The 14,331-nt window shown below is 37.4% G+C and overlaps 1 protein-coding gene across 1 annotated transcript; it reads right to left on the reverse strand.

Annotated features, from left to right (window-relative positions):
• Positions 1 to 2,841: 2,841 nt before the first annotated feature.
• Positions 2,842 to 6,785, reverse strand: ca4b (carbonic anhydrase IV b). Its single transcript, XM_008424901.2, has 8 exons — positions 6,653 to 6,785; positions 6,329 to 6,373; positions 6,079 to 6,243; positions 5,223 to 5,368; positions 5,010 to 5,102; positions 4,325 to 4,391; positions 3,982 to 4,145; positions 2,842 to 3,209 (listed from the first exon to the last, which is right to left on the reverse strand). The coding sequence occupies exons 1-8, from the start codon at positions 6,768 to 6,770 to the stop codon at positions 3,045 to 3,047; spliced, it is 963 nt and encodes a 320-aa protein (XP_008423123.1). The 5' UTR covers positions 6,771 to 6,785; the 3' UTR covers positions 2,842 to 3,044.
• Between the last annotated feature and the right edge of the window lie 7,546 nt (positions 6,786 to 14,331).

Consider the following 14,331-nt stretch of genomic DNA (forward strand, 5'->3'; position numbering starts at 1 on the left):
CTACAAACACTCACCCGGATTAGCATGACGGTCAGAAAGCTAAACAAATAACCCACAAAATTATTTAAGTCTTCGAGCTGCGATGTAAGACGCTGGTTCTGCTCTCGCTGTTGAACCGCTGCTACGCGCTACAGGTAGTAATATTTGACAGACGGAGCGCCGCTTCTGCTCCACCTGGTAGTGACTCTCACACCGAACCTCTGCTTAAAGCTGCAGCATCTAACCTAAAAAAATACATTTTACATACGTATTAAAACTTTCGCTGTCCTAACATGAGACAGTTAATTTCTAAAAAAAATAATTGATCTCCTCCCTGTTCTGCATAATTACTCCGCTCAGTCAGAAACAGCCAATCATAACTCGGCACTCAGGGGTGATCGGTATAAGCAGGAAAAAACCTGATCGGCACATCTCTCTCTCTCTCTCTCTCTCTCTCTCTATATATATATAATTTGCCTTTAACAGGTAATTTGCAGACAACAGGATATGGAGCAAAACCCAAAGGTGTTTGAGGTTCAGTAAACACGTATCTAAATGAACACGAGGTAGAGTCAGTGTAGAAACCAAGTAAAAAAAAATTAAGACAGCTATGACAATTTTAATTAAAACAAATAATAATAAAGCAACTACAATTTTCATTTATAGTTACGCATTCTGATTATTATATATAAAAAAAATTCAAACAAAAATTCAATGAAGAATGGTGTCCAATTATATTCAACTGGATTGCAAACTGGATAACATCAGTTGAATTTAGGTCTGGGCTTTGACTGGGCCATTCTAAACACATAAACACATGCTGGGGCTAAAATGATCTGAAACTTTCCCAGTGCAGTTTTATCGGAATGTGCAGATTCATACCATCAGCATGGAAGCTGTGCTGTTTTTATTGAAGAAAAGCATGATGCTGCCTTCCCAAAATGTGAAAAAAAAAATTCACATTAAAGTTTTTGAAAACCATTCCTTATTTTGCCTTCCCTGTACAATGATGTGCTGCTTTGTGTTGGTCGAGTGGACAACGTAATAAATACAAATAATCTGAAACTGTGATGCAGCAAAATGTGAAAAAGTAGATAAATAGCATAAATAGGTAGCAATGTGAATGCTTCTGTTACAGGATGTACATCTGATCCCCAAAAGTTATTTAAAACTAATTCTCGTCCCACGTTCTTATCAAAACAGTTTATTATTAGACCAAAAATATGTTAGATTAATATTTGCTGTTCCTGTTCCTCAAAATACATCAAAGAACCATTGGTATTTTTCCCGGCTCATCGCTGTTAGTTTGAGGACCGTCACCAACCAATCTGCACAAACATGCTTGTAAAGTGCTGCCACCTAGTGGCTACAGAGGATGCAAGTGGAAAAATTCTGGGGAGAAATTTTCACCATGAAACTAAACAGAAAGGAATGACCTAATATGGCAATACCTTAATAATAAACATGAAGAGTGAGTATGGCAAGACTTGTAGAACATAAATAAGGATAAACAGATCCAACATTAAATTCACCCAATAGATTGTGACGCTAACAAGCTTTCCTTCCTGATTTGTGCTGTAATTAACTCCATACATCCTTTAACTCCTACTTTGTTCCTGCAGAAGATGAGTCACCACAGCATGACACTGCCACAACCACTTACTGGTTATCTGTCAAAAGACCAAACAAATGTATTAATGTGTATTGTTCTGTGATAAACTGTGATTCACTTTAAGGAAGATGAATAATTTTCTACAAACTGGGCAGACATTTAATCCCCAACACAAAATCCTTCTGCTCCTTAAACTTCATCATGCAATGGCTGTTGTCGTTATGGGTTCAAAGTTAAAAAACCTTCACTGTTTCCAAATGTATTTAAAGAGCTATAAGTAATTTGATCACATTTGTATGGTGCTTCCACCTGGTGGATGTAAAAGGAATTAAAAGCAAAGTCTGGAGAAAGATATTTTCAAATGTCATGAATATTAAAGGGATAGTATGCATTTTATTTTACATCATACTCAAGTAATTATAACTTCAGTTATACCAATGCTGTATCAACTATGACTTTAAAGAAATTTCACTATGTAAAGTCTTAAAATTTGACCTGTCTTTAAAAACTCCTTTCTGAAACTTCCTTCAGGAAATCAACATGGCTCCACTGTTAACCCTTTAACATTTTTACCAGAATTGCACAGAGTTCATTTAATGAGCTCAGCAGATGCATAGTTCAGCTAGATGTTTGCCAATTACTGATGGCTAGTCTGAATGAGTCGAGTGTTGGAGTCACATTTTAAGATTTTCAGCTTTGATCAGTAGAAATGACTGTCATTTACTTGTCAGTAGTGGATTTCTGATTGTGTTGCTTCATATAGATTTACATTTCTACTCCCAGTCTAGTTCAGTTTACCATTTTGAATTTGCTTAGTATGTTCTGGTTTACTCCTGTTAGTTTCTCTTTTTAGGCATTTGATGAATTTGCAAGATATGTTACCATTTAGCTTCCTCCATTTTTGCCTGAGTCTCTTTGCTGTTCCCTTCCCCAGCTGTTGGACACCTACCTCATCTAGCCTCACTGCTCCCATCCCAGCTGCAGTCAGTTCCTTTGTCAGCTCCTTCCCCTCCGTTTTACATCACGACAGACATTCTCCTGTCTGCACTTTGATTCTCGTTTGTCTGCAGTCTTGACATTTAGGGCTGGGAATAATTTTATGACGGAGTTCCACAAAGCTTTGACCCAATAAACTTTTTTCTCTTAATTTCTTTTAAAAACTGTTATATTTTGATGTGAATAGCTACAAATTCAAAATAACTTTACATTTTCTTAGGCACAAAAAAATATATAAAATAATCAGACACTTCTGAAATAAATCACCATAATATTTAATGATGCAACTCTACAACCATGATCACACCGATTTCTGAAAATGTCAGTAAATATTTAAACAAAACTGACAAGCTTTTAGCCTCAATATATAATCTGTTCAATTTCCCTATAAATAATTTTAATAGTCAAAACATTCACATTTCTCAACGGAGTCTGCGTGAAACAAAGCTTTTGTCCGTCAGACTGTGGAAAGCAGCACCGACATGACCAGCAGCACCCAGCTGACCAGGGAAGCGTTTCCTTTAGAGTGAAACACGGACCTATCGTTCAAACGCTGCACTGGCCTGTAGTTCTGAATCATTTTTTTCTCCTCATGAAAGAAAAGCTGGTCGAATGCAGAGAGCTGCAGTGAAGACAAAAATCACAACAAAAGGTTAAATATCACCACTGCACAACAAAACAAATTAGACGAGTTGTCAAAAAGGTAGGTGGTGATGAATATTTAATACGTTTGTATTATGCATTTTATACGCCCATAGTTTCATTTTACACCAGTCAAGAAACAGTAAAAAAAAATACAACTAAAAATTTAGATGTTTGAAATCAAGCCCCATCTCCAACTCCTACTCCGCCTTCAGCATGTCAAACATTTCTCATTGTGCCATTTTAAATGGTTCTCAGGAGTGTTGCACTGAGAAGTAGCTCCTATGAGCTCAGCTGATGTGCAGTTCCACCAGGTGTTTGCCAATTGCTGCTGGCTAGTCTGAAAGAGCTGAGTGGGTAGAGCTGTACTCTACAAGACGGTAGCTAAACTGGACCGCATTTCCACTCCCACAATATGCCCCATTTTTTTTTAGAAAAGGAATCAAAGAACTGGGTTTGACTTATTGTCATCAGTTTTGCATACAAATTTCAGTATGCAAAACCTCTTCAGAGCTTGAATTTCAGCTGAAGAGAATTAAATATGGAGCAACGACCCATGAAAGTCAGATTAAACCTTTAAAAATCCAAGATTCAAAATATACAAATTTTCATCCTACCATGAAAAACTTTTCCCCCCCAAATTGCCATGTTTTCATTTAGTAATTTTCAAAATTTCAATTTGTGCAATTCTATTGTTAATTAAAACACAACTATCAATAAAGTCTTAATGCTGAACAAAGTGTCCCAGTCACCTGATTCTTGCTCAGAAGAATGGGGCTTTCAAACAGCGTCCAGACGACAGCTTCATCGCAGTTGGGAGTCGTGAGGGAGCCGTTGTAGCGGAAGTATTTGTTCAAGCTGCTCAGAGGAGGAATAAGCATTTCCAGGGAGACGTCTGACAGTGTGACGTTACTGGCTGCAGTTCAAAACAGATTAGGAACCACAGGCTTACTCCATTTTATTGTGAAGTTCAGAGAAAAGTTGTTTATAATGTTTTGTTACTGTGCAACTGCTGGCCTTCAGCCTAACATAGATCAGTGTGCAGATAAAAGGGTTTGATTATGTTCCAATTCCAAGAAATCTGCAATAACTTACTGGGATTAATGATCTGCTTCAGAGCATCAACCAGGGTAGTGTACTCCTTATTCTCAGATGGAGACTCCTGAAATGAAGAAAGAGTGTCTGGAAATAAAATCAGGATTATATAAAGACCAGGGAATCACACAACAGATGATTTGTGCTCAACAGGTAATGAAGATTTTAAAAAATAGATATGAGCAGTTATTTGATGCCACTGAAGAAGCTGAAAATGTGGGAAAATGCAGTATAATGAATTGCTCATGCTGAAATGACTCGTAGTCCTTTGAAGAGTCTTTAAATATTTACAGACAGATTTATGTCGCCACTTTATATCTGCCACTGACTGAATGCGTGCAATATAAGGCCTGTTTTTATGTCAGAATCTCCTCAAAGTTTAATTGCATGCTACCGTTATCGCGCATCACATTTTTAAGATCGTGTTTCCACTGGGGGGGGGGAAAAAATTTTAAAAAAATCCCCAAAAGCAATAATGGCAACGCCTCACATTTAACTACCTTAAAGTTACCCATCAACAAGTTAAGTTAATCATTTTCAGCTTGTTTTGTCATTTATAATAGATGTAGCAGGCAGCAACATTTAAAGGTTTTATTGCATATTGCAGATAAAGTTTCCCTTATTGCACGTTTGTGTCGTCACATTAACCCTCAATTCAGAATGTTGACATAAAAAGTAAAGTTACCTTAAAGAAAAATCCAAGAACTGCAATTCCAATGGGGTCCTTCACAGCCTGGGCCAAAGAGTTGTAACCTTCTTTGATGTGGACAATGTGCATCTACAGGTTACATGAAAGATATGCTTGCGTTTTTATCGTTTTTTTTTCCCTGAGGTGAGGTTTATTGCATTTAAACAAAGGTCATAAAAAAGTTAAATATGCTCCTGTTGCATGCATCACCTCCATGGGAAACTTCTCTCCATCAATGGTGTGTTCGGATCCAGATGAACCRTCCTTGCCCCAGTGCAGATGGAGCTGAATGGCTTTGTACTTTGCAGCCAAGTGTCCTCCACTGATCACGATATCAGAAGGCAAGTTCAGCTGAGCTAAAAAAAAAAAATATAAAAAAAAAAAGGGATATATACACAAGACTCCAACATGAGCAAAATGTACATCTTTGTACACTTTTTAAATTCAATTTTTGAAATCAAGCACTTTTTTTTAAATGTTGAAATATTCAAAGTTTACAAAGTTGAAAATAATGACAAATTCTTCAGACTTGTCATAAAGCTTCCTTCTGTCACTAGCAAGGCGGAAGGAACAAACAAGATGTTATGTCAAAGTTTACCAAAGTACATAAAGACACATTTTTGATATATYGTCATATCTCCAAGATTGAGCTATTGCCCTTCTTCCGTCATTGGCAATAACTAGGCACACTTRGAAGGAACCAACCAAGCACGAAACAAGAAGGTCAATAAACTCTTCACACCAACAGTATTTATCATTATCCTGGCCTTCTACTGGATAATGTTCAATAAATGTAAAAAWTCAAATTCAAGAATAAAAAATATTTTAGAGGGAATTTGGTCATGAAACAAGTTGAGAAATCAGAAACGGTCAACACTCCTAAAAATATAYAAATACATTTCCTTTATTTAAAATTCCTACCGTTCAAGCTACTCAGCTCTGCTCTTTYTCATCCTTATCTTTATAGTTTACAGCCAAACATTGCCTTCTGAGCATCATTACTGCCACTCCACCTCATTATTTACAGTTTTTTTTCCAAACAAAGGTAATTTGACCTGAGCCCTACCAGTGTGACCGTTGTTTATGAAGGTGACGGGATACGCTTTATGGTAGTTGACAAACTGAAGCGGAGTTGGGCGTTCGTCTTTGAGCGTTTTCTTCGTCACAATGTTCACTGGAGACTGAAATCTGCCACCGCATTGTTGAGAAATTTCTTGCCATGCATCTGGACCTGTGAGGAGAAGATGACAAGAAGGTTAGTAAAACAACTTTCCCTGTTAAAACCCTTCATRTGATTGGACTGAAGCMGAGTTTACCTAGACAGGTGCTGTTGCAGTCAACCTGTGACTGGTAGCACCATTCTGGAAGAAAAAACACTGATGAAGATGTGCAGATCAACAGATTTTGTACTGAAAAAATTAAAATGTCAATTCTCTTCAGTTGATTTAGTAACTAGTCTTGTGCAGCATCGTCATAAATCAAAGAAAGTACAGTTTCTCAAGATTAAATTTTGTAAACTCCAAAAATTCATGAAGGTGTAACAAATTCAATAACATAAAACATTGCACAGGCTTGAAAAGGCACAGTCTGTCTAATGTTAAAGATCTGAACTCCTTAACGTGACTCTTTACAGGACATACCTGAAGCTGAGACGGTCTTCACGGACAATGCAAAGCAAATTAAAACCCAGGTGAGCTGCATGGTGAAAACCCACTTTRCGTCTGTCTGAGTTTTCTGACTGTGTTGGAGGTGAAGCATTYGATGGGATGTCGTGCGGTCTATTATAGGTCAGGTAGGCCCACCTATCAACCCCTCCCACACTGAATGATTTGCTGTTTCCATCTRGATTAATGATATCTCAGAAGAGATAATGACAAGAAAATGCTCACTGTCATCAACTTTAAAAACAGAGATTAATCCCTTATCTCTTACCTTGCTTTTTTGCTTTATGGAATAAAATTGTAAGGATTTGAGTTTTTCTGTGTGTTTATTTAGGTTTATGTGTCAGTTGATTGTTGTCCTGTCTGCCCTTGATTGATCCCAGCTGTGTCTAGTTCTCTTGATTACCCCCTGGGTTTCTTGTTTCTCAAGTCCTTGTCTAGATTGTCAATACTGGGCTCATTATGAGAATTTGAGGTATAGATATTGGGATCCAACAGATGGCAGTAGAGCAACAATAATGGATGCAAGCTGCCGTGAAATACTAAAAAAGAAGAAGAAAAGAAGACGTCTAGTTGTCTAGTTGTCTCTTGTCTGCCCTCTATTGATTACTGTTTACCAGTTGCTAGAGACTAGCTCCTGTGCTGCCTGGGTTTTTGTGTTTTTCATCATTAAACCACCATCATCTTCAAGTACCTGGGTYCTACYGCGTTTATCCTCACCATTTTCACCCCCACTTCATGACAAAAATATAGAACTATATAAAGAAATAAAAATATTATGAAATGTTTTAACCCTATTGTAATTTAGTCTGAGAGCAGATTTGCTTCCAATTCTCAACATTCTGCTGATTCTGCCTGATGTTTTAGTGATTTCACCTTCACTCTCAATACTTACATCCTCATTTGAAAGAAGGATCTTCAACAATAATGCCATATTTGTAGTTTTTATACTTTTCCAACTTTTATCAGGTATCTTAAGTGTTTTCAAGCTCTTTGAACCATTCAAATCTGCACGAGTTTTTAAAATAAGTAGACAAAGTCCTGTCCATTTTTCACTTTACCTTGACTGAGAGTTTAGATTCAACAATTCTGTCAAGTTTCGTTTGAATGCATTGACCTTAAATGCCTTTGTTCTGCTCAGTAACTAAATTATTGTCAACAGAATTTCTTGTTATTTTATCCCTGCAAACAGGTTTACAGTATAATGCATGACTACTTTAACRAGATAAACCATCTGAAGTTCAAACAAAGAGTTTATTACTCCAGAGCTCAGTCATGGTGGACTTTRGGTTGATGAAAAGTTTTAAACTTACCAAAGTCAATTTTACATATTTTTTATTAGATATTCCAACTTCAAGCAAGAAACATAATGCAGCATTAGTCAATCCCTCCAAGATGTTTTTTTGTTTTTTTTTTGTGATTGCGGTAGCTCAAAATTATTAACCTTTTTGGAAAAGTTGTGGTCAAAGTTCCTYATTTTTTTATGCTTCATTTTTGCCATAACACGGTCTTGAAAAAAGAAATTGAAATTGCTGGACATAACCAACCTTAAAAAAATAGGATTTTAACAGTTAATATTTAAAGTGAAAACAACATTTTCAAGCATCTTCTTGAAATAGAACCTCAATAGAAATAAAATTATGCCCTGAGGAGTTATCAAAGTGCAAAAGATGAATTCCATATTGGTCATTCAAGTAAACATAAAATGTTTACATAGTGCAAACAAATCCTACAGAACATCTTAAATGTATTTTAATAGCAAATGTTACAGTTTAATGTCACACATGCTTTCATTTTGCATGTACAGCTTTTAAGAGATGTTGTGAAACAACTAATTTAGAAAGAAGCTAAGGGGATTGGTCAAAATTCAGCCGAGTTGCTGTGATTGGTCAGAAAAAAATAAAAATAAAAAAAGGAAATATACAAAAATATTAAGCTAATGGGTCAGACTTGCGGAAAATTGCAAGTCTGCACAAAAATTTTAGCAAATTTGCATTAGTAGTTGTGATTGCAACTTTCTGGAAGGACTGATCAGTAGCATCCACAAAACTTTATGGAGAGGAGAGTCTGTTAGATACAGGGAGAGCAGTGTGGTTTTTGTCCTGGTCGTGAAATACTGGACCAGCTATACACCCAAAGCAGGGTCCCATCCAGTGCATATGTGGTTTGTGGACTTGGAGAAGGAGTTTGACTGTGTCTCTTGGGGGGTAGTCCAGGGGTATGGGGTACCAGCTATGACCAGTGCCAGAGCTCAGTCCACATTGCCAGCAGTAAGTTGAACTCGTTTGCAGTGAGAGTTGGACTCCGTCAAGGTTGCACTTTGTCACTAATTCTGTTTCTTTATGGACAGCATTTCTATGTGAAGCCGAGGGGATCCATTTGGATGTCCTTAGGATTGCATCTCTGCTCTTTGCAGACAATGTGGTTATTTTGGCTTCATCTGGTTGTGATCTCCAGCTTTCACTGGAGTGGTTCTCAGATGAGTATGGTGCGGCAGGGATGAGAAACGGTCCCTCCAAATCTGAGGTCATTTTCTTGAGCCGGTGTAGAGTGCCTTCTATGGGTCAAAGAAGAGATTTTGCCCCGAGTGAGGGAGTTTAAGTATCTTGAGGTCTTGTTCACGAATGAAGGARTATTGGTGCAGGAGATAGATGGATGGATTAGTGCAGAGTCTACAGTACAGCAGACGTTGTACCGGTGTGTCATGGTGAAGCGAGAGATGAGCAATTAGGCAAAGCTCTTGATTTACCCTTTGATCAGGAGCTTTGGCTAAATACCAAAAGAATTAGATCACAGATACAGCAACCAAAATCAGTTTCCTCCACGGGTTTCCCAGGCTCTCCCTTAGAGATAAACTGAAAAACTCGGCCAGTCCACAAAACACAACACCAGTCGAGGTGTTGTGTTTTGTGGATGCCTTCTTGACACCTCCATGGGGAGGAGTTCTGGGCTCATCCCACCTGGAGGAGACCCAGAGGAAAACCCAAGATATGCTGAAAGACTATGTTTGTCAGCTGGTCTGGGAACACTTTGGGATTTTCCCAAAGGACAGAACCTAAGAGGTCAGTCTGGGTCTCTCTGCATAGACTGATGCCTGGCAACCTGACTTTGATTGATTGATTGATTGATTGATTGATTGATTGATTGATTGATTGATTGATTGATTGATTGCTTGATTGATTGATTGATTGATTGATTGATTGATTGATTGATTGATTGATTGATTGATTGATTGATTGATTGATTGATTNGATTGATTGATTGATTGATTGATTGATTGATTGATTGATTGATTGATTGATTGATTGATTGATTGATTGATTGATTGATTGATTGATTGATTGATTGATTGATTGATGCTGACAATTTGCTGGGTACATTTTTGGTTGGTTGCCTTGCATTGTTCCTACTGTTTTCTGACCTCTGACCAGTGAAGATGATCATTAGGAGCCTTTCACACCAGATCGGTTTGGCCCACTCAGTCTACTTTAAATGGACCAGAGATGTTTTCCTTGGATAGTCCACTTTGTTCTGGCAGGACAAAATGCTCATCCAAACTCTGCTGCGGTCCAAGAACACAAATCCTGGTCCGCCTGAAGATGCGGATCGAGGTTTCCTTGCAGTGAGAATGTAAATCAAGTGAACCAAAGAAAAGAATGGAAAAGATAAAATTTATGAACACATGCGTACTCTCACTAGGAGTCTGTTATAATAAAATCATCTCATAAACCTTTTCACAAAACAAATTAAGCTGAGAGAGAATGAGTTACTTTGCTGGAACTGGCTTTATAGGTTCCTGTCACGCAACTAGATCTTTAATGATCTAACCCCGGGCTGAAGGAAGGGGAAAAAACCAAGTATGACTAAACCAGCAATATTGGAAAAATCTCTGCAAGACATTTTATCAAGTCCACAACGGACAGAGTGTACAATAAAACATGGTGCGGCCCTATTCGGACATGTACAATGCACTTTGAGGGATGACCTTCTCAGCCAATCCTGTTGCTCTATTGAGCAGCACTGAGTTTGTCCCAAAACCTGAAACAGAGAAGGCGCCTTTGTCTGAAGGTTGAGCCTCTGTGAAGATCTGCACTTTTAAGGACAATAATAAGGATCAGGTTGAACAGGTTGAAAAGTCTTATGCAATGACCCATTTTTTCTTCATGCTGCTTGTCAAAATCCTGATTCCCACGCCATCCCACAAAAAAAAAAGAAAAATGATGAAACCCGAGGGAGCGACAAAAGGGGATGTGGGCCATTTTAAAGGAATTTCACCAGGAGGAAAAGATGAGGCTGCAACAACTAAAGAGCTTTTGATGGCGAGATAAGACGGGAGGCCTGTGAAGCTAGCAAAGCCCGAGTTTAGAAGTTGAATCTCTTCACCAAAATGTTTTAGGACACTCAGTGCGGCAGTAATCTTCCTTAATGAGGGAAATGATATCCAGAATGGCTAACCCTGCCTCATGGTACCAACATCATCCCAGCACAAGTTTCATCAACTTTCACAGAGATGTAGCGCTGAATGACAGCCAAGATACTTTAACCCATCACATTGTTAACATTTATTAGACAGYTGCACTGATTTTTATTTGAACATTCTGTACAAGCGCACTTTACAGCWTGCCTTTGCACATTAATTTGTGTGCGTGTGTGTGATGTTTTTTTGCTACATRCATTTCTGAAAATKATTATGCATTTTATGAATAAAATGTTTTCAGTGATCAGCAATTCGTTTCTATGGCAAACTGAGAACATAGATGACTTAGGTCAAGTACACCAGGCGTATAGGAAAAGGTAGATAAAAAGCCAATTAAACARACTAACATTTCTCCTAGTTGCACGTTATGGTATGCTGCAGACACAAAAACAACTCTTTTGTGTTATTATGTTTTCATTATYGTCTTTTAACCACAGGTTGATAGCAAGATGTTGGGGTGATGCAGTTTTACGGACTAACTACTTCAAATGTCAAAAATTTAATCTACTTTTAGTCTTAAAATAAGATTTTCTTTTAAGAAAATTGTCTATGTAAAGCAAGAACATATTAAGGCAAATGTTGGAAACTTCATGTAAAATTAAGTCACCAATATTTTTTCTTAAGGGCAGGCTCTACGGTTSAAACCAGACACACAGTGAGTTAAGAATTGCAAACAATTTTTTTTTCACTGTCTGAACCTTAATCAGACCAAACTTGTCTTGYTTTAGGTTACATTTACTAAATGTATTTTTATTTGCTTAACAACACAATTGTTAGAAAAAAATAAAAAGCAGATGTTTACATGTAATGAGGGAAATATAGATGATAAGGTCATGGCTTTGTAAACTTCTGATAGGTTAACTCACACATTTGAGCTAACTGGAGCCAGATATTGACTTGTTTTGGTCAGAAATGGACCCCAGAACTAAAGCAAAAAAACCTTGTGTAGATGCAGGCTGAAGCAAAGAAGATAGTGTCATTGTCCGCAGTGAAGCATATCTTGTACCAACATGTACTGACAGGCCACTCGGTGAGGAGGAAGAAATCACTCCAGAGGAAAACTGAAAAGCCAGATTGCAGTTTGCAGATGCACACCAGGACAAGGATCTTCATTTTTAGAGACACTTTCTTTGGTCTGATAAATCTGAAGTGGAACTGTTTAGTTAATGATCATCAGTGCATTCGAAGAAAAAAAATTKAATGCTTTTACCATCCCAACTGTGAAGAATGGTGGGGCTGTTTTGCTACAGGAGGAACTGGTGCACTTCATAAACTAAACTGCATGATTTGAAAAAAAACATAGTGTWGAAATATTGAAGCAACATCTAACTACATCAACCARGACGGAAGAGCTTTGGTGTTGATTGGTCTTCTTAATGGACAATAACCCTCAASATCCAGCCAAAGTGTTAAGTGTKTTATAAAAGTGTGGTTCGATTTAACTTCAGACAGTAATGGAACAAATTAGAMWTTTTTTTTTTTWATTCATTGTGTGCAAACTTCTGGTTTCATTTGTAGATGATTCCTGTGATGCAACACAAGATTAAGATGTTTTTATGGTATAATTTTTTTTACCTCTTGTAGGTTGTCTCATACCCAAACAGAGCAGAATTGTACAGTAGATATCCAAGAAATACCAAGCCGTGCGAGAACAAGATAAACAGAAGGATTAAACCGCTCAAAAGGTGATGGATGTACCGATGAATCGTGCTGCATTTTCTGCACAACTGGTATGACTACCTTTTTGTACTTTTCTTAGTGGCTGAGTTTATTTGTACAGGACATTTCAGCAACAACGCAGTTAAAAGTGCTTCACATGGTAAATACATCAGGCAACAAGAGACACCATTTTATCAGCTGTAGCCTTTACGTCTCCCCCACTCTGCACATAAAACATCTAAAAGCTTGTTAACTTCAGCCATACCTAATCGTTTGTGCCTGCGGTGTTCTGCATGCGCCTCACAGGACTTTTTCCGACCCCGGAGTGCACCCAGATCTTAGCTGAAGGGATGTAAAGCCCCCTTTATTTCTCTATCATGAAGCTAAAATATAAACTAAAACATTTCTTCAAATAACTGATCCAAATCTCTGCGTGCAACACGTTTCCAATGGATTTTGAGATGAAAGAGTACACTGCATTATGTGAGTTTTTCCCCCCGGTTACATAACATGGGGCAGTGTGTAAAAGGGTTTTATTTAATTAGAATGAATAGACTAGTACACCCTCTTTAGACTGCTGCTTAAGCATGACGCAGCTGAATGTGACGGCAAATTAATTATTAGTGTGATAAAACAATATCTGCCTTTGACAGCGGATGTTGAATTATGGCACTAATTCAATAACTACAAGACTCCACCTGAACTTTACTAGAAAGAAACTTAATCACTTCAGAAATGCCGTTATTGTTCCTTTCATGGGTATCCACACACCTTAAACGTTTCCACGTTTTCTCAAGTTTCAGCAACAAATTTCACATTTTATCACTTTTGACGTCGCAAAGCAATGGAAAGGAGTCAAGGTTTTGATTTTGAAATAAAAATCTAAGAGATGTCACATGCATTTTTGTTCCACTCCTTTCAAGTTAGTTAAGTCAATAGAAGTCATATTGATTAATATTTGTGGGTCAACTATGGATAATATAGTAAATCCAGCTGATCTCTGAAGGACCTCAGAGGTTTGTCGAACAAACAGCATCATGAAGACAAATAGAAACAGTTATGAAGAAGTATAAAGCAGGAAGGAGAGCATTAATCAGGAAAGCAGCTGTAAGGTTCACTAGCTGTATTTCTGTTGACCATATAATTGCACAATATGATATTTTGAAAACAAGTTTGCTAATTTTTGTTATACGAAGATTGGACACCAAGGATGAAGTGGGTTGTTTTTTTTTTGTCTTTMTCAAAATTGATTTGTCTAGCAAAACTGCAATGGAAACAAACAATTCAACAACCAGACTGAGGTAGTTGGAGGTTCTTAATAATTTAGAGCGTTAAGTTTCTTATTCACATATAAAATTAATTGTCTTTCATTTAATGGAAATGCCACAATTGTGAATTTTTTTTTCAGCATTGTCAAAGTTTTGTGTAATGGAAATGCAGCAAATAATTGCATTTCCATTGACCACATAATTGCGTAATTTGACATTTTGAAAATAAATTTGCCTAATGGAAAATTTGCAAA

Source organism: Poecilia reticulata, linkage group LG13 (assembly GCF_000633615.1).
Source record: "Poecilia reticulata strain Guanapo linkage group LG13, Guppy_female_1.0+MT, whole genome shotgun sequence".
In the NCBI taxonomy this organism is placed as follows: domain Eukaryota; kingdom Metazoa; phylum Chordata; class Actinopteri; order Cyprinodontiformes; family Poeciliidae; genus Poecilia; species Poecilia reticulata.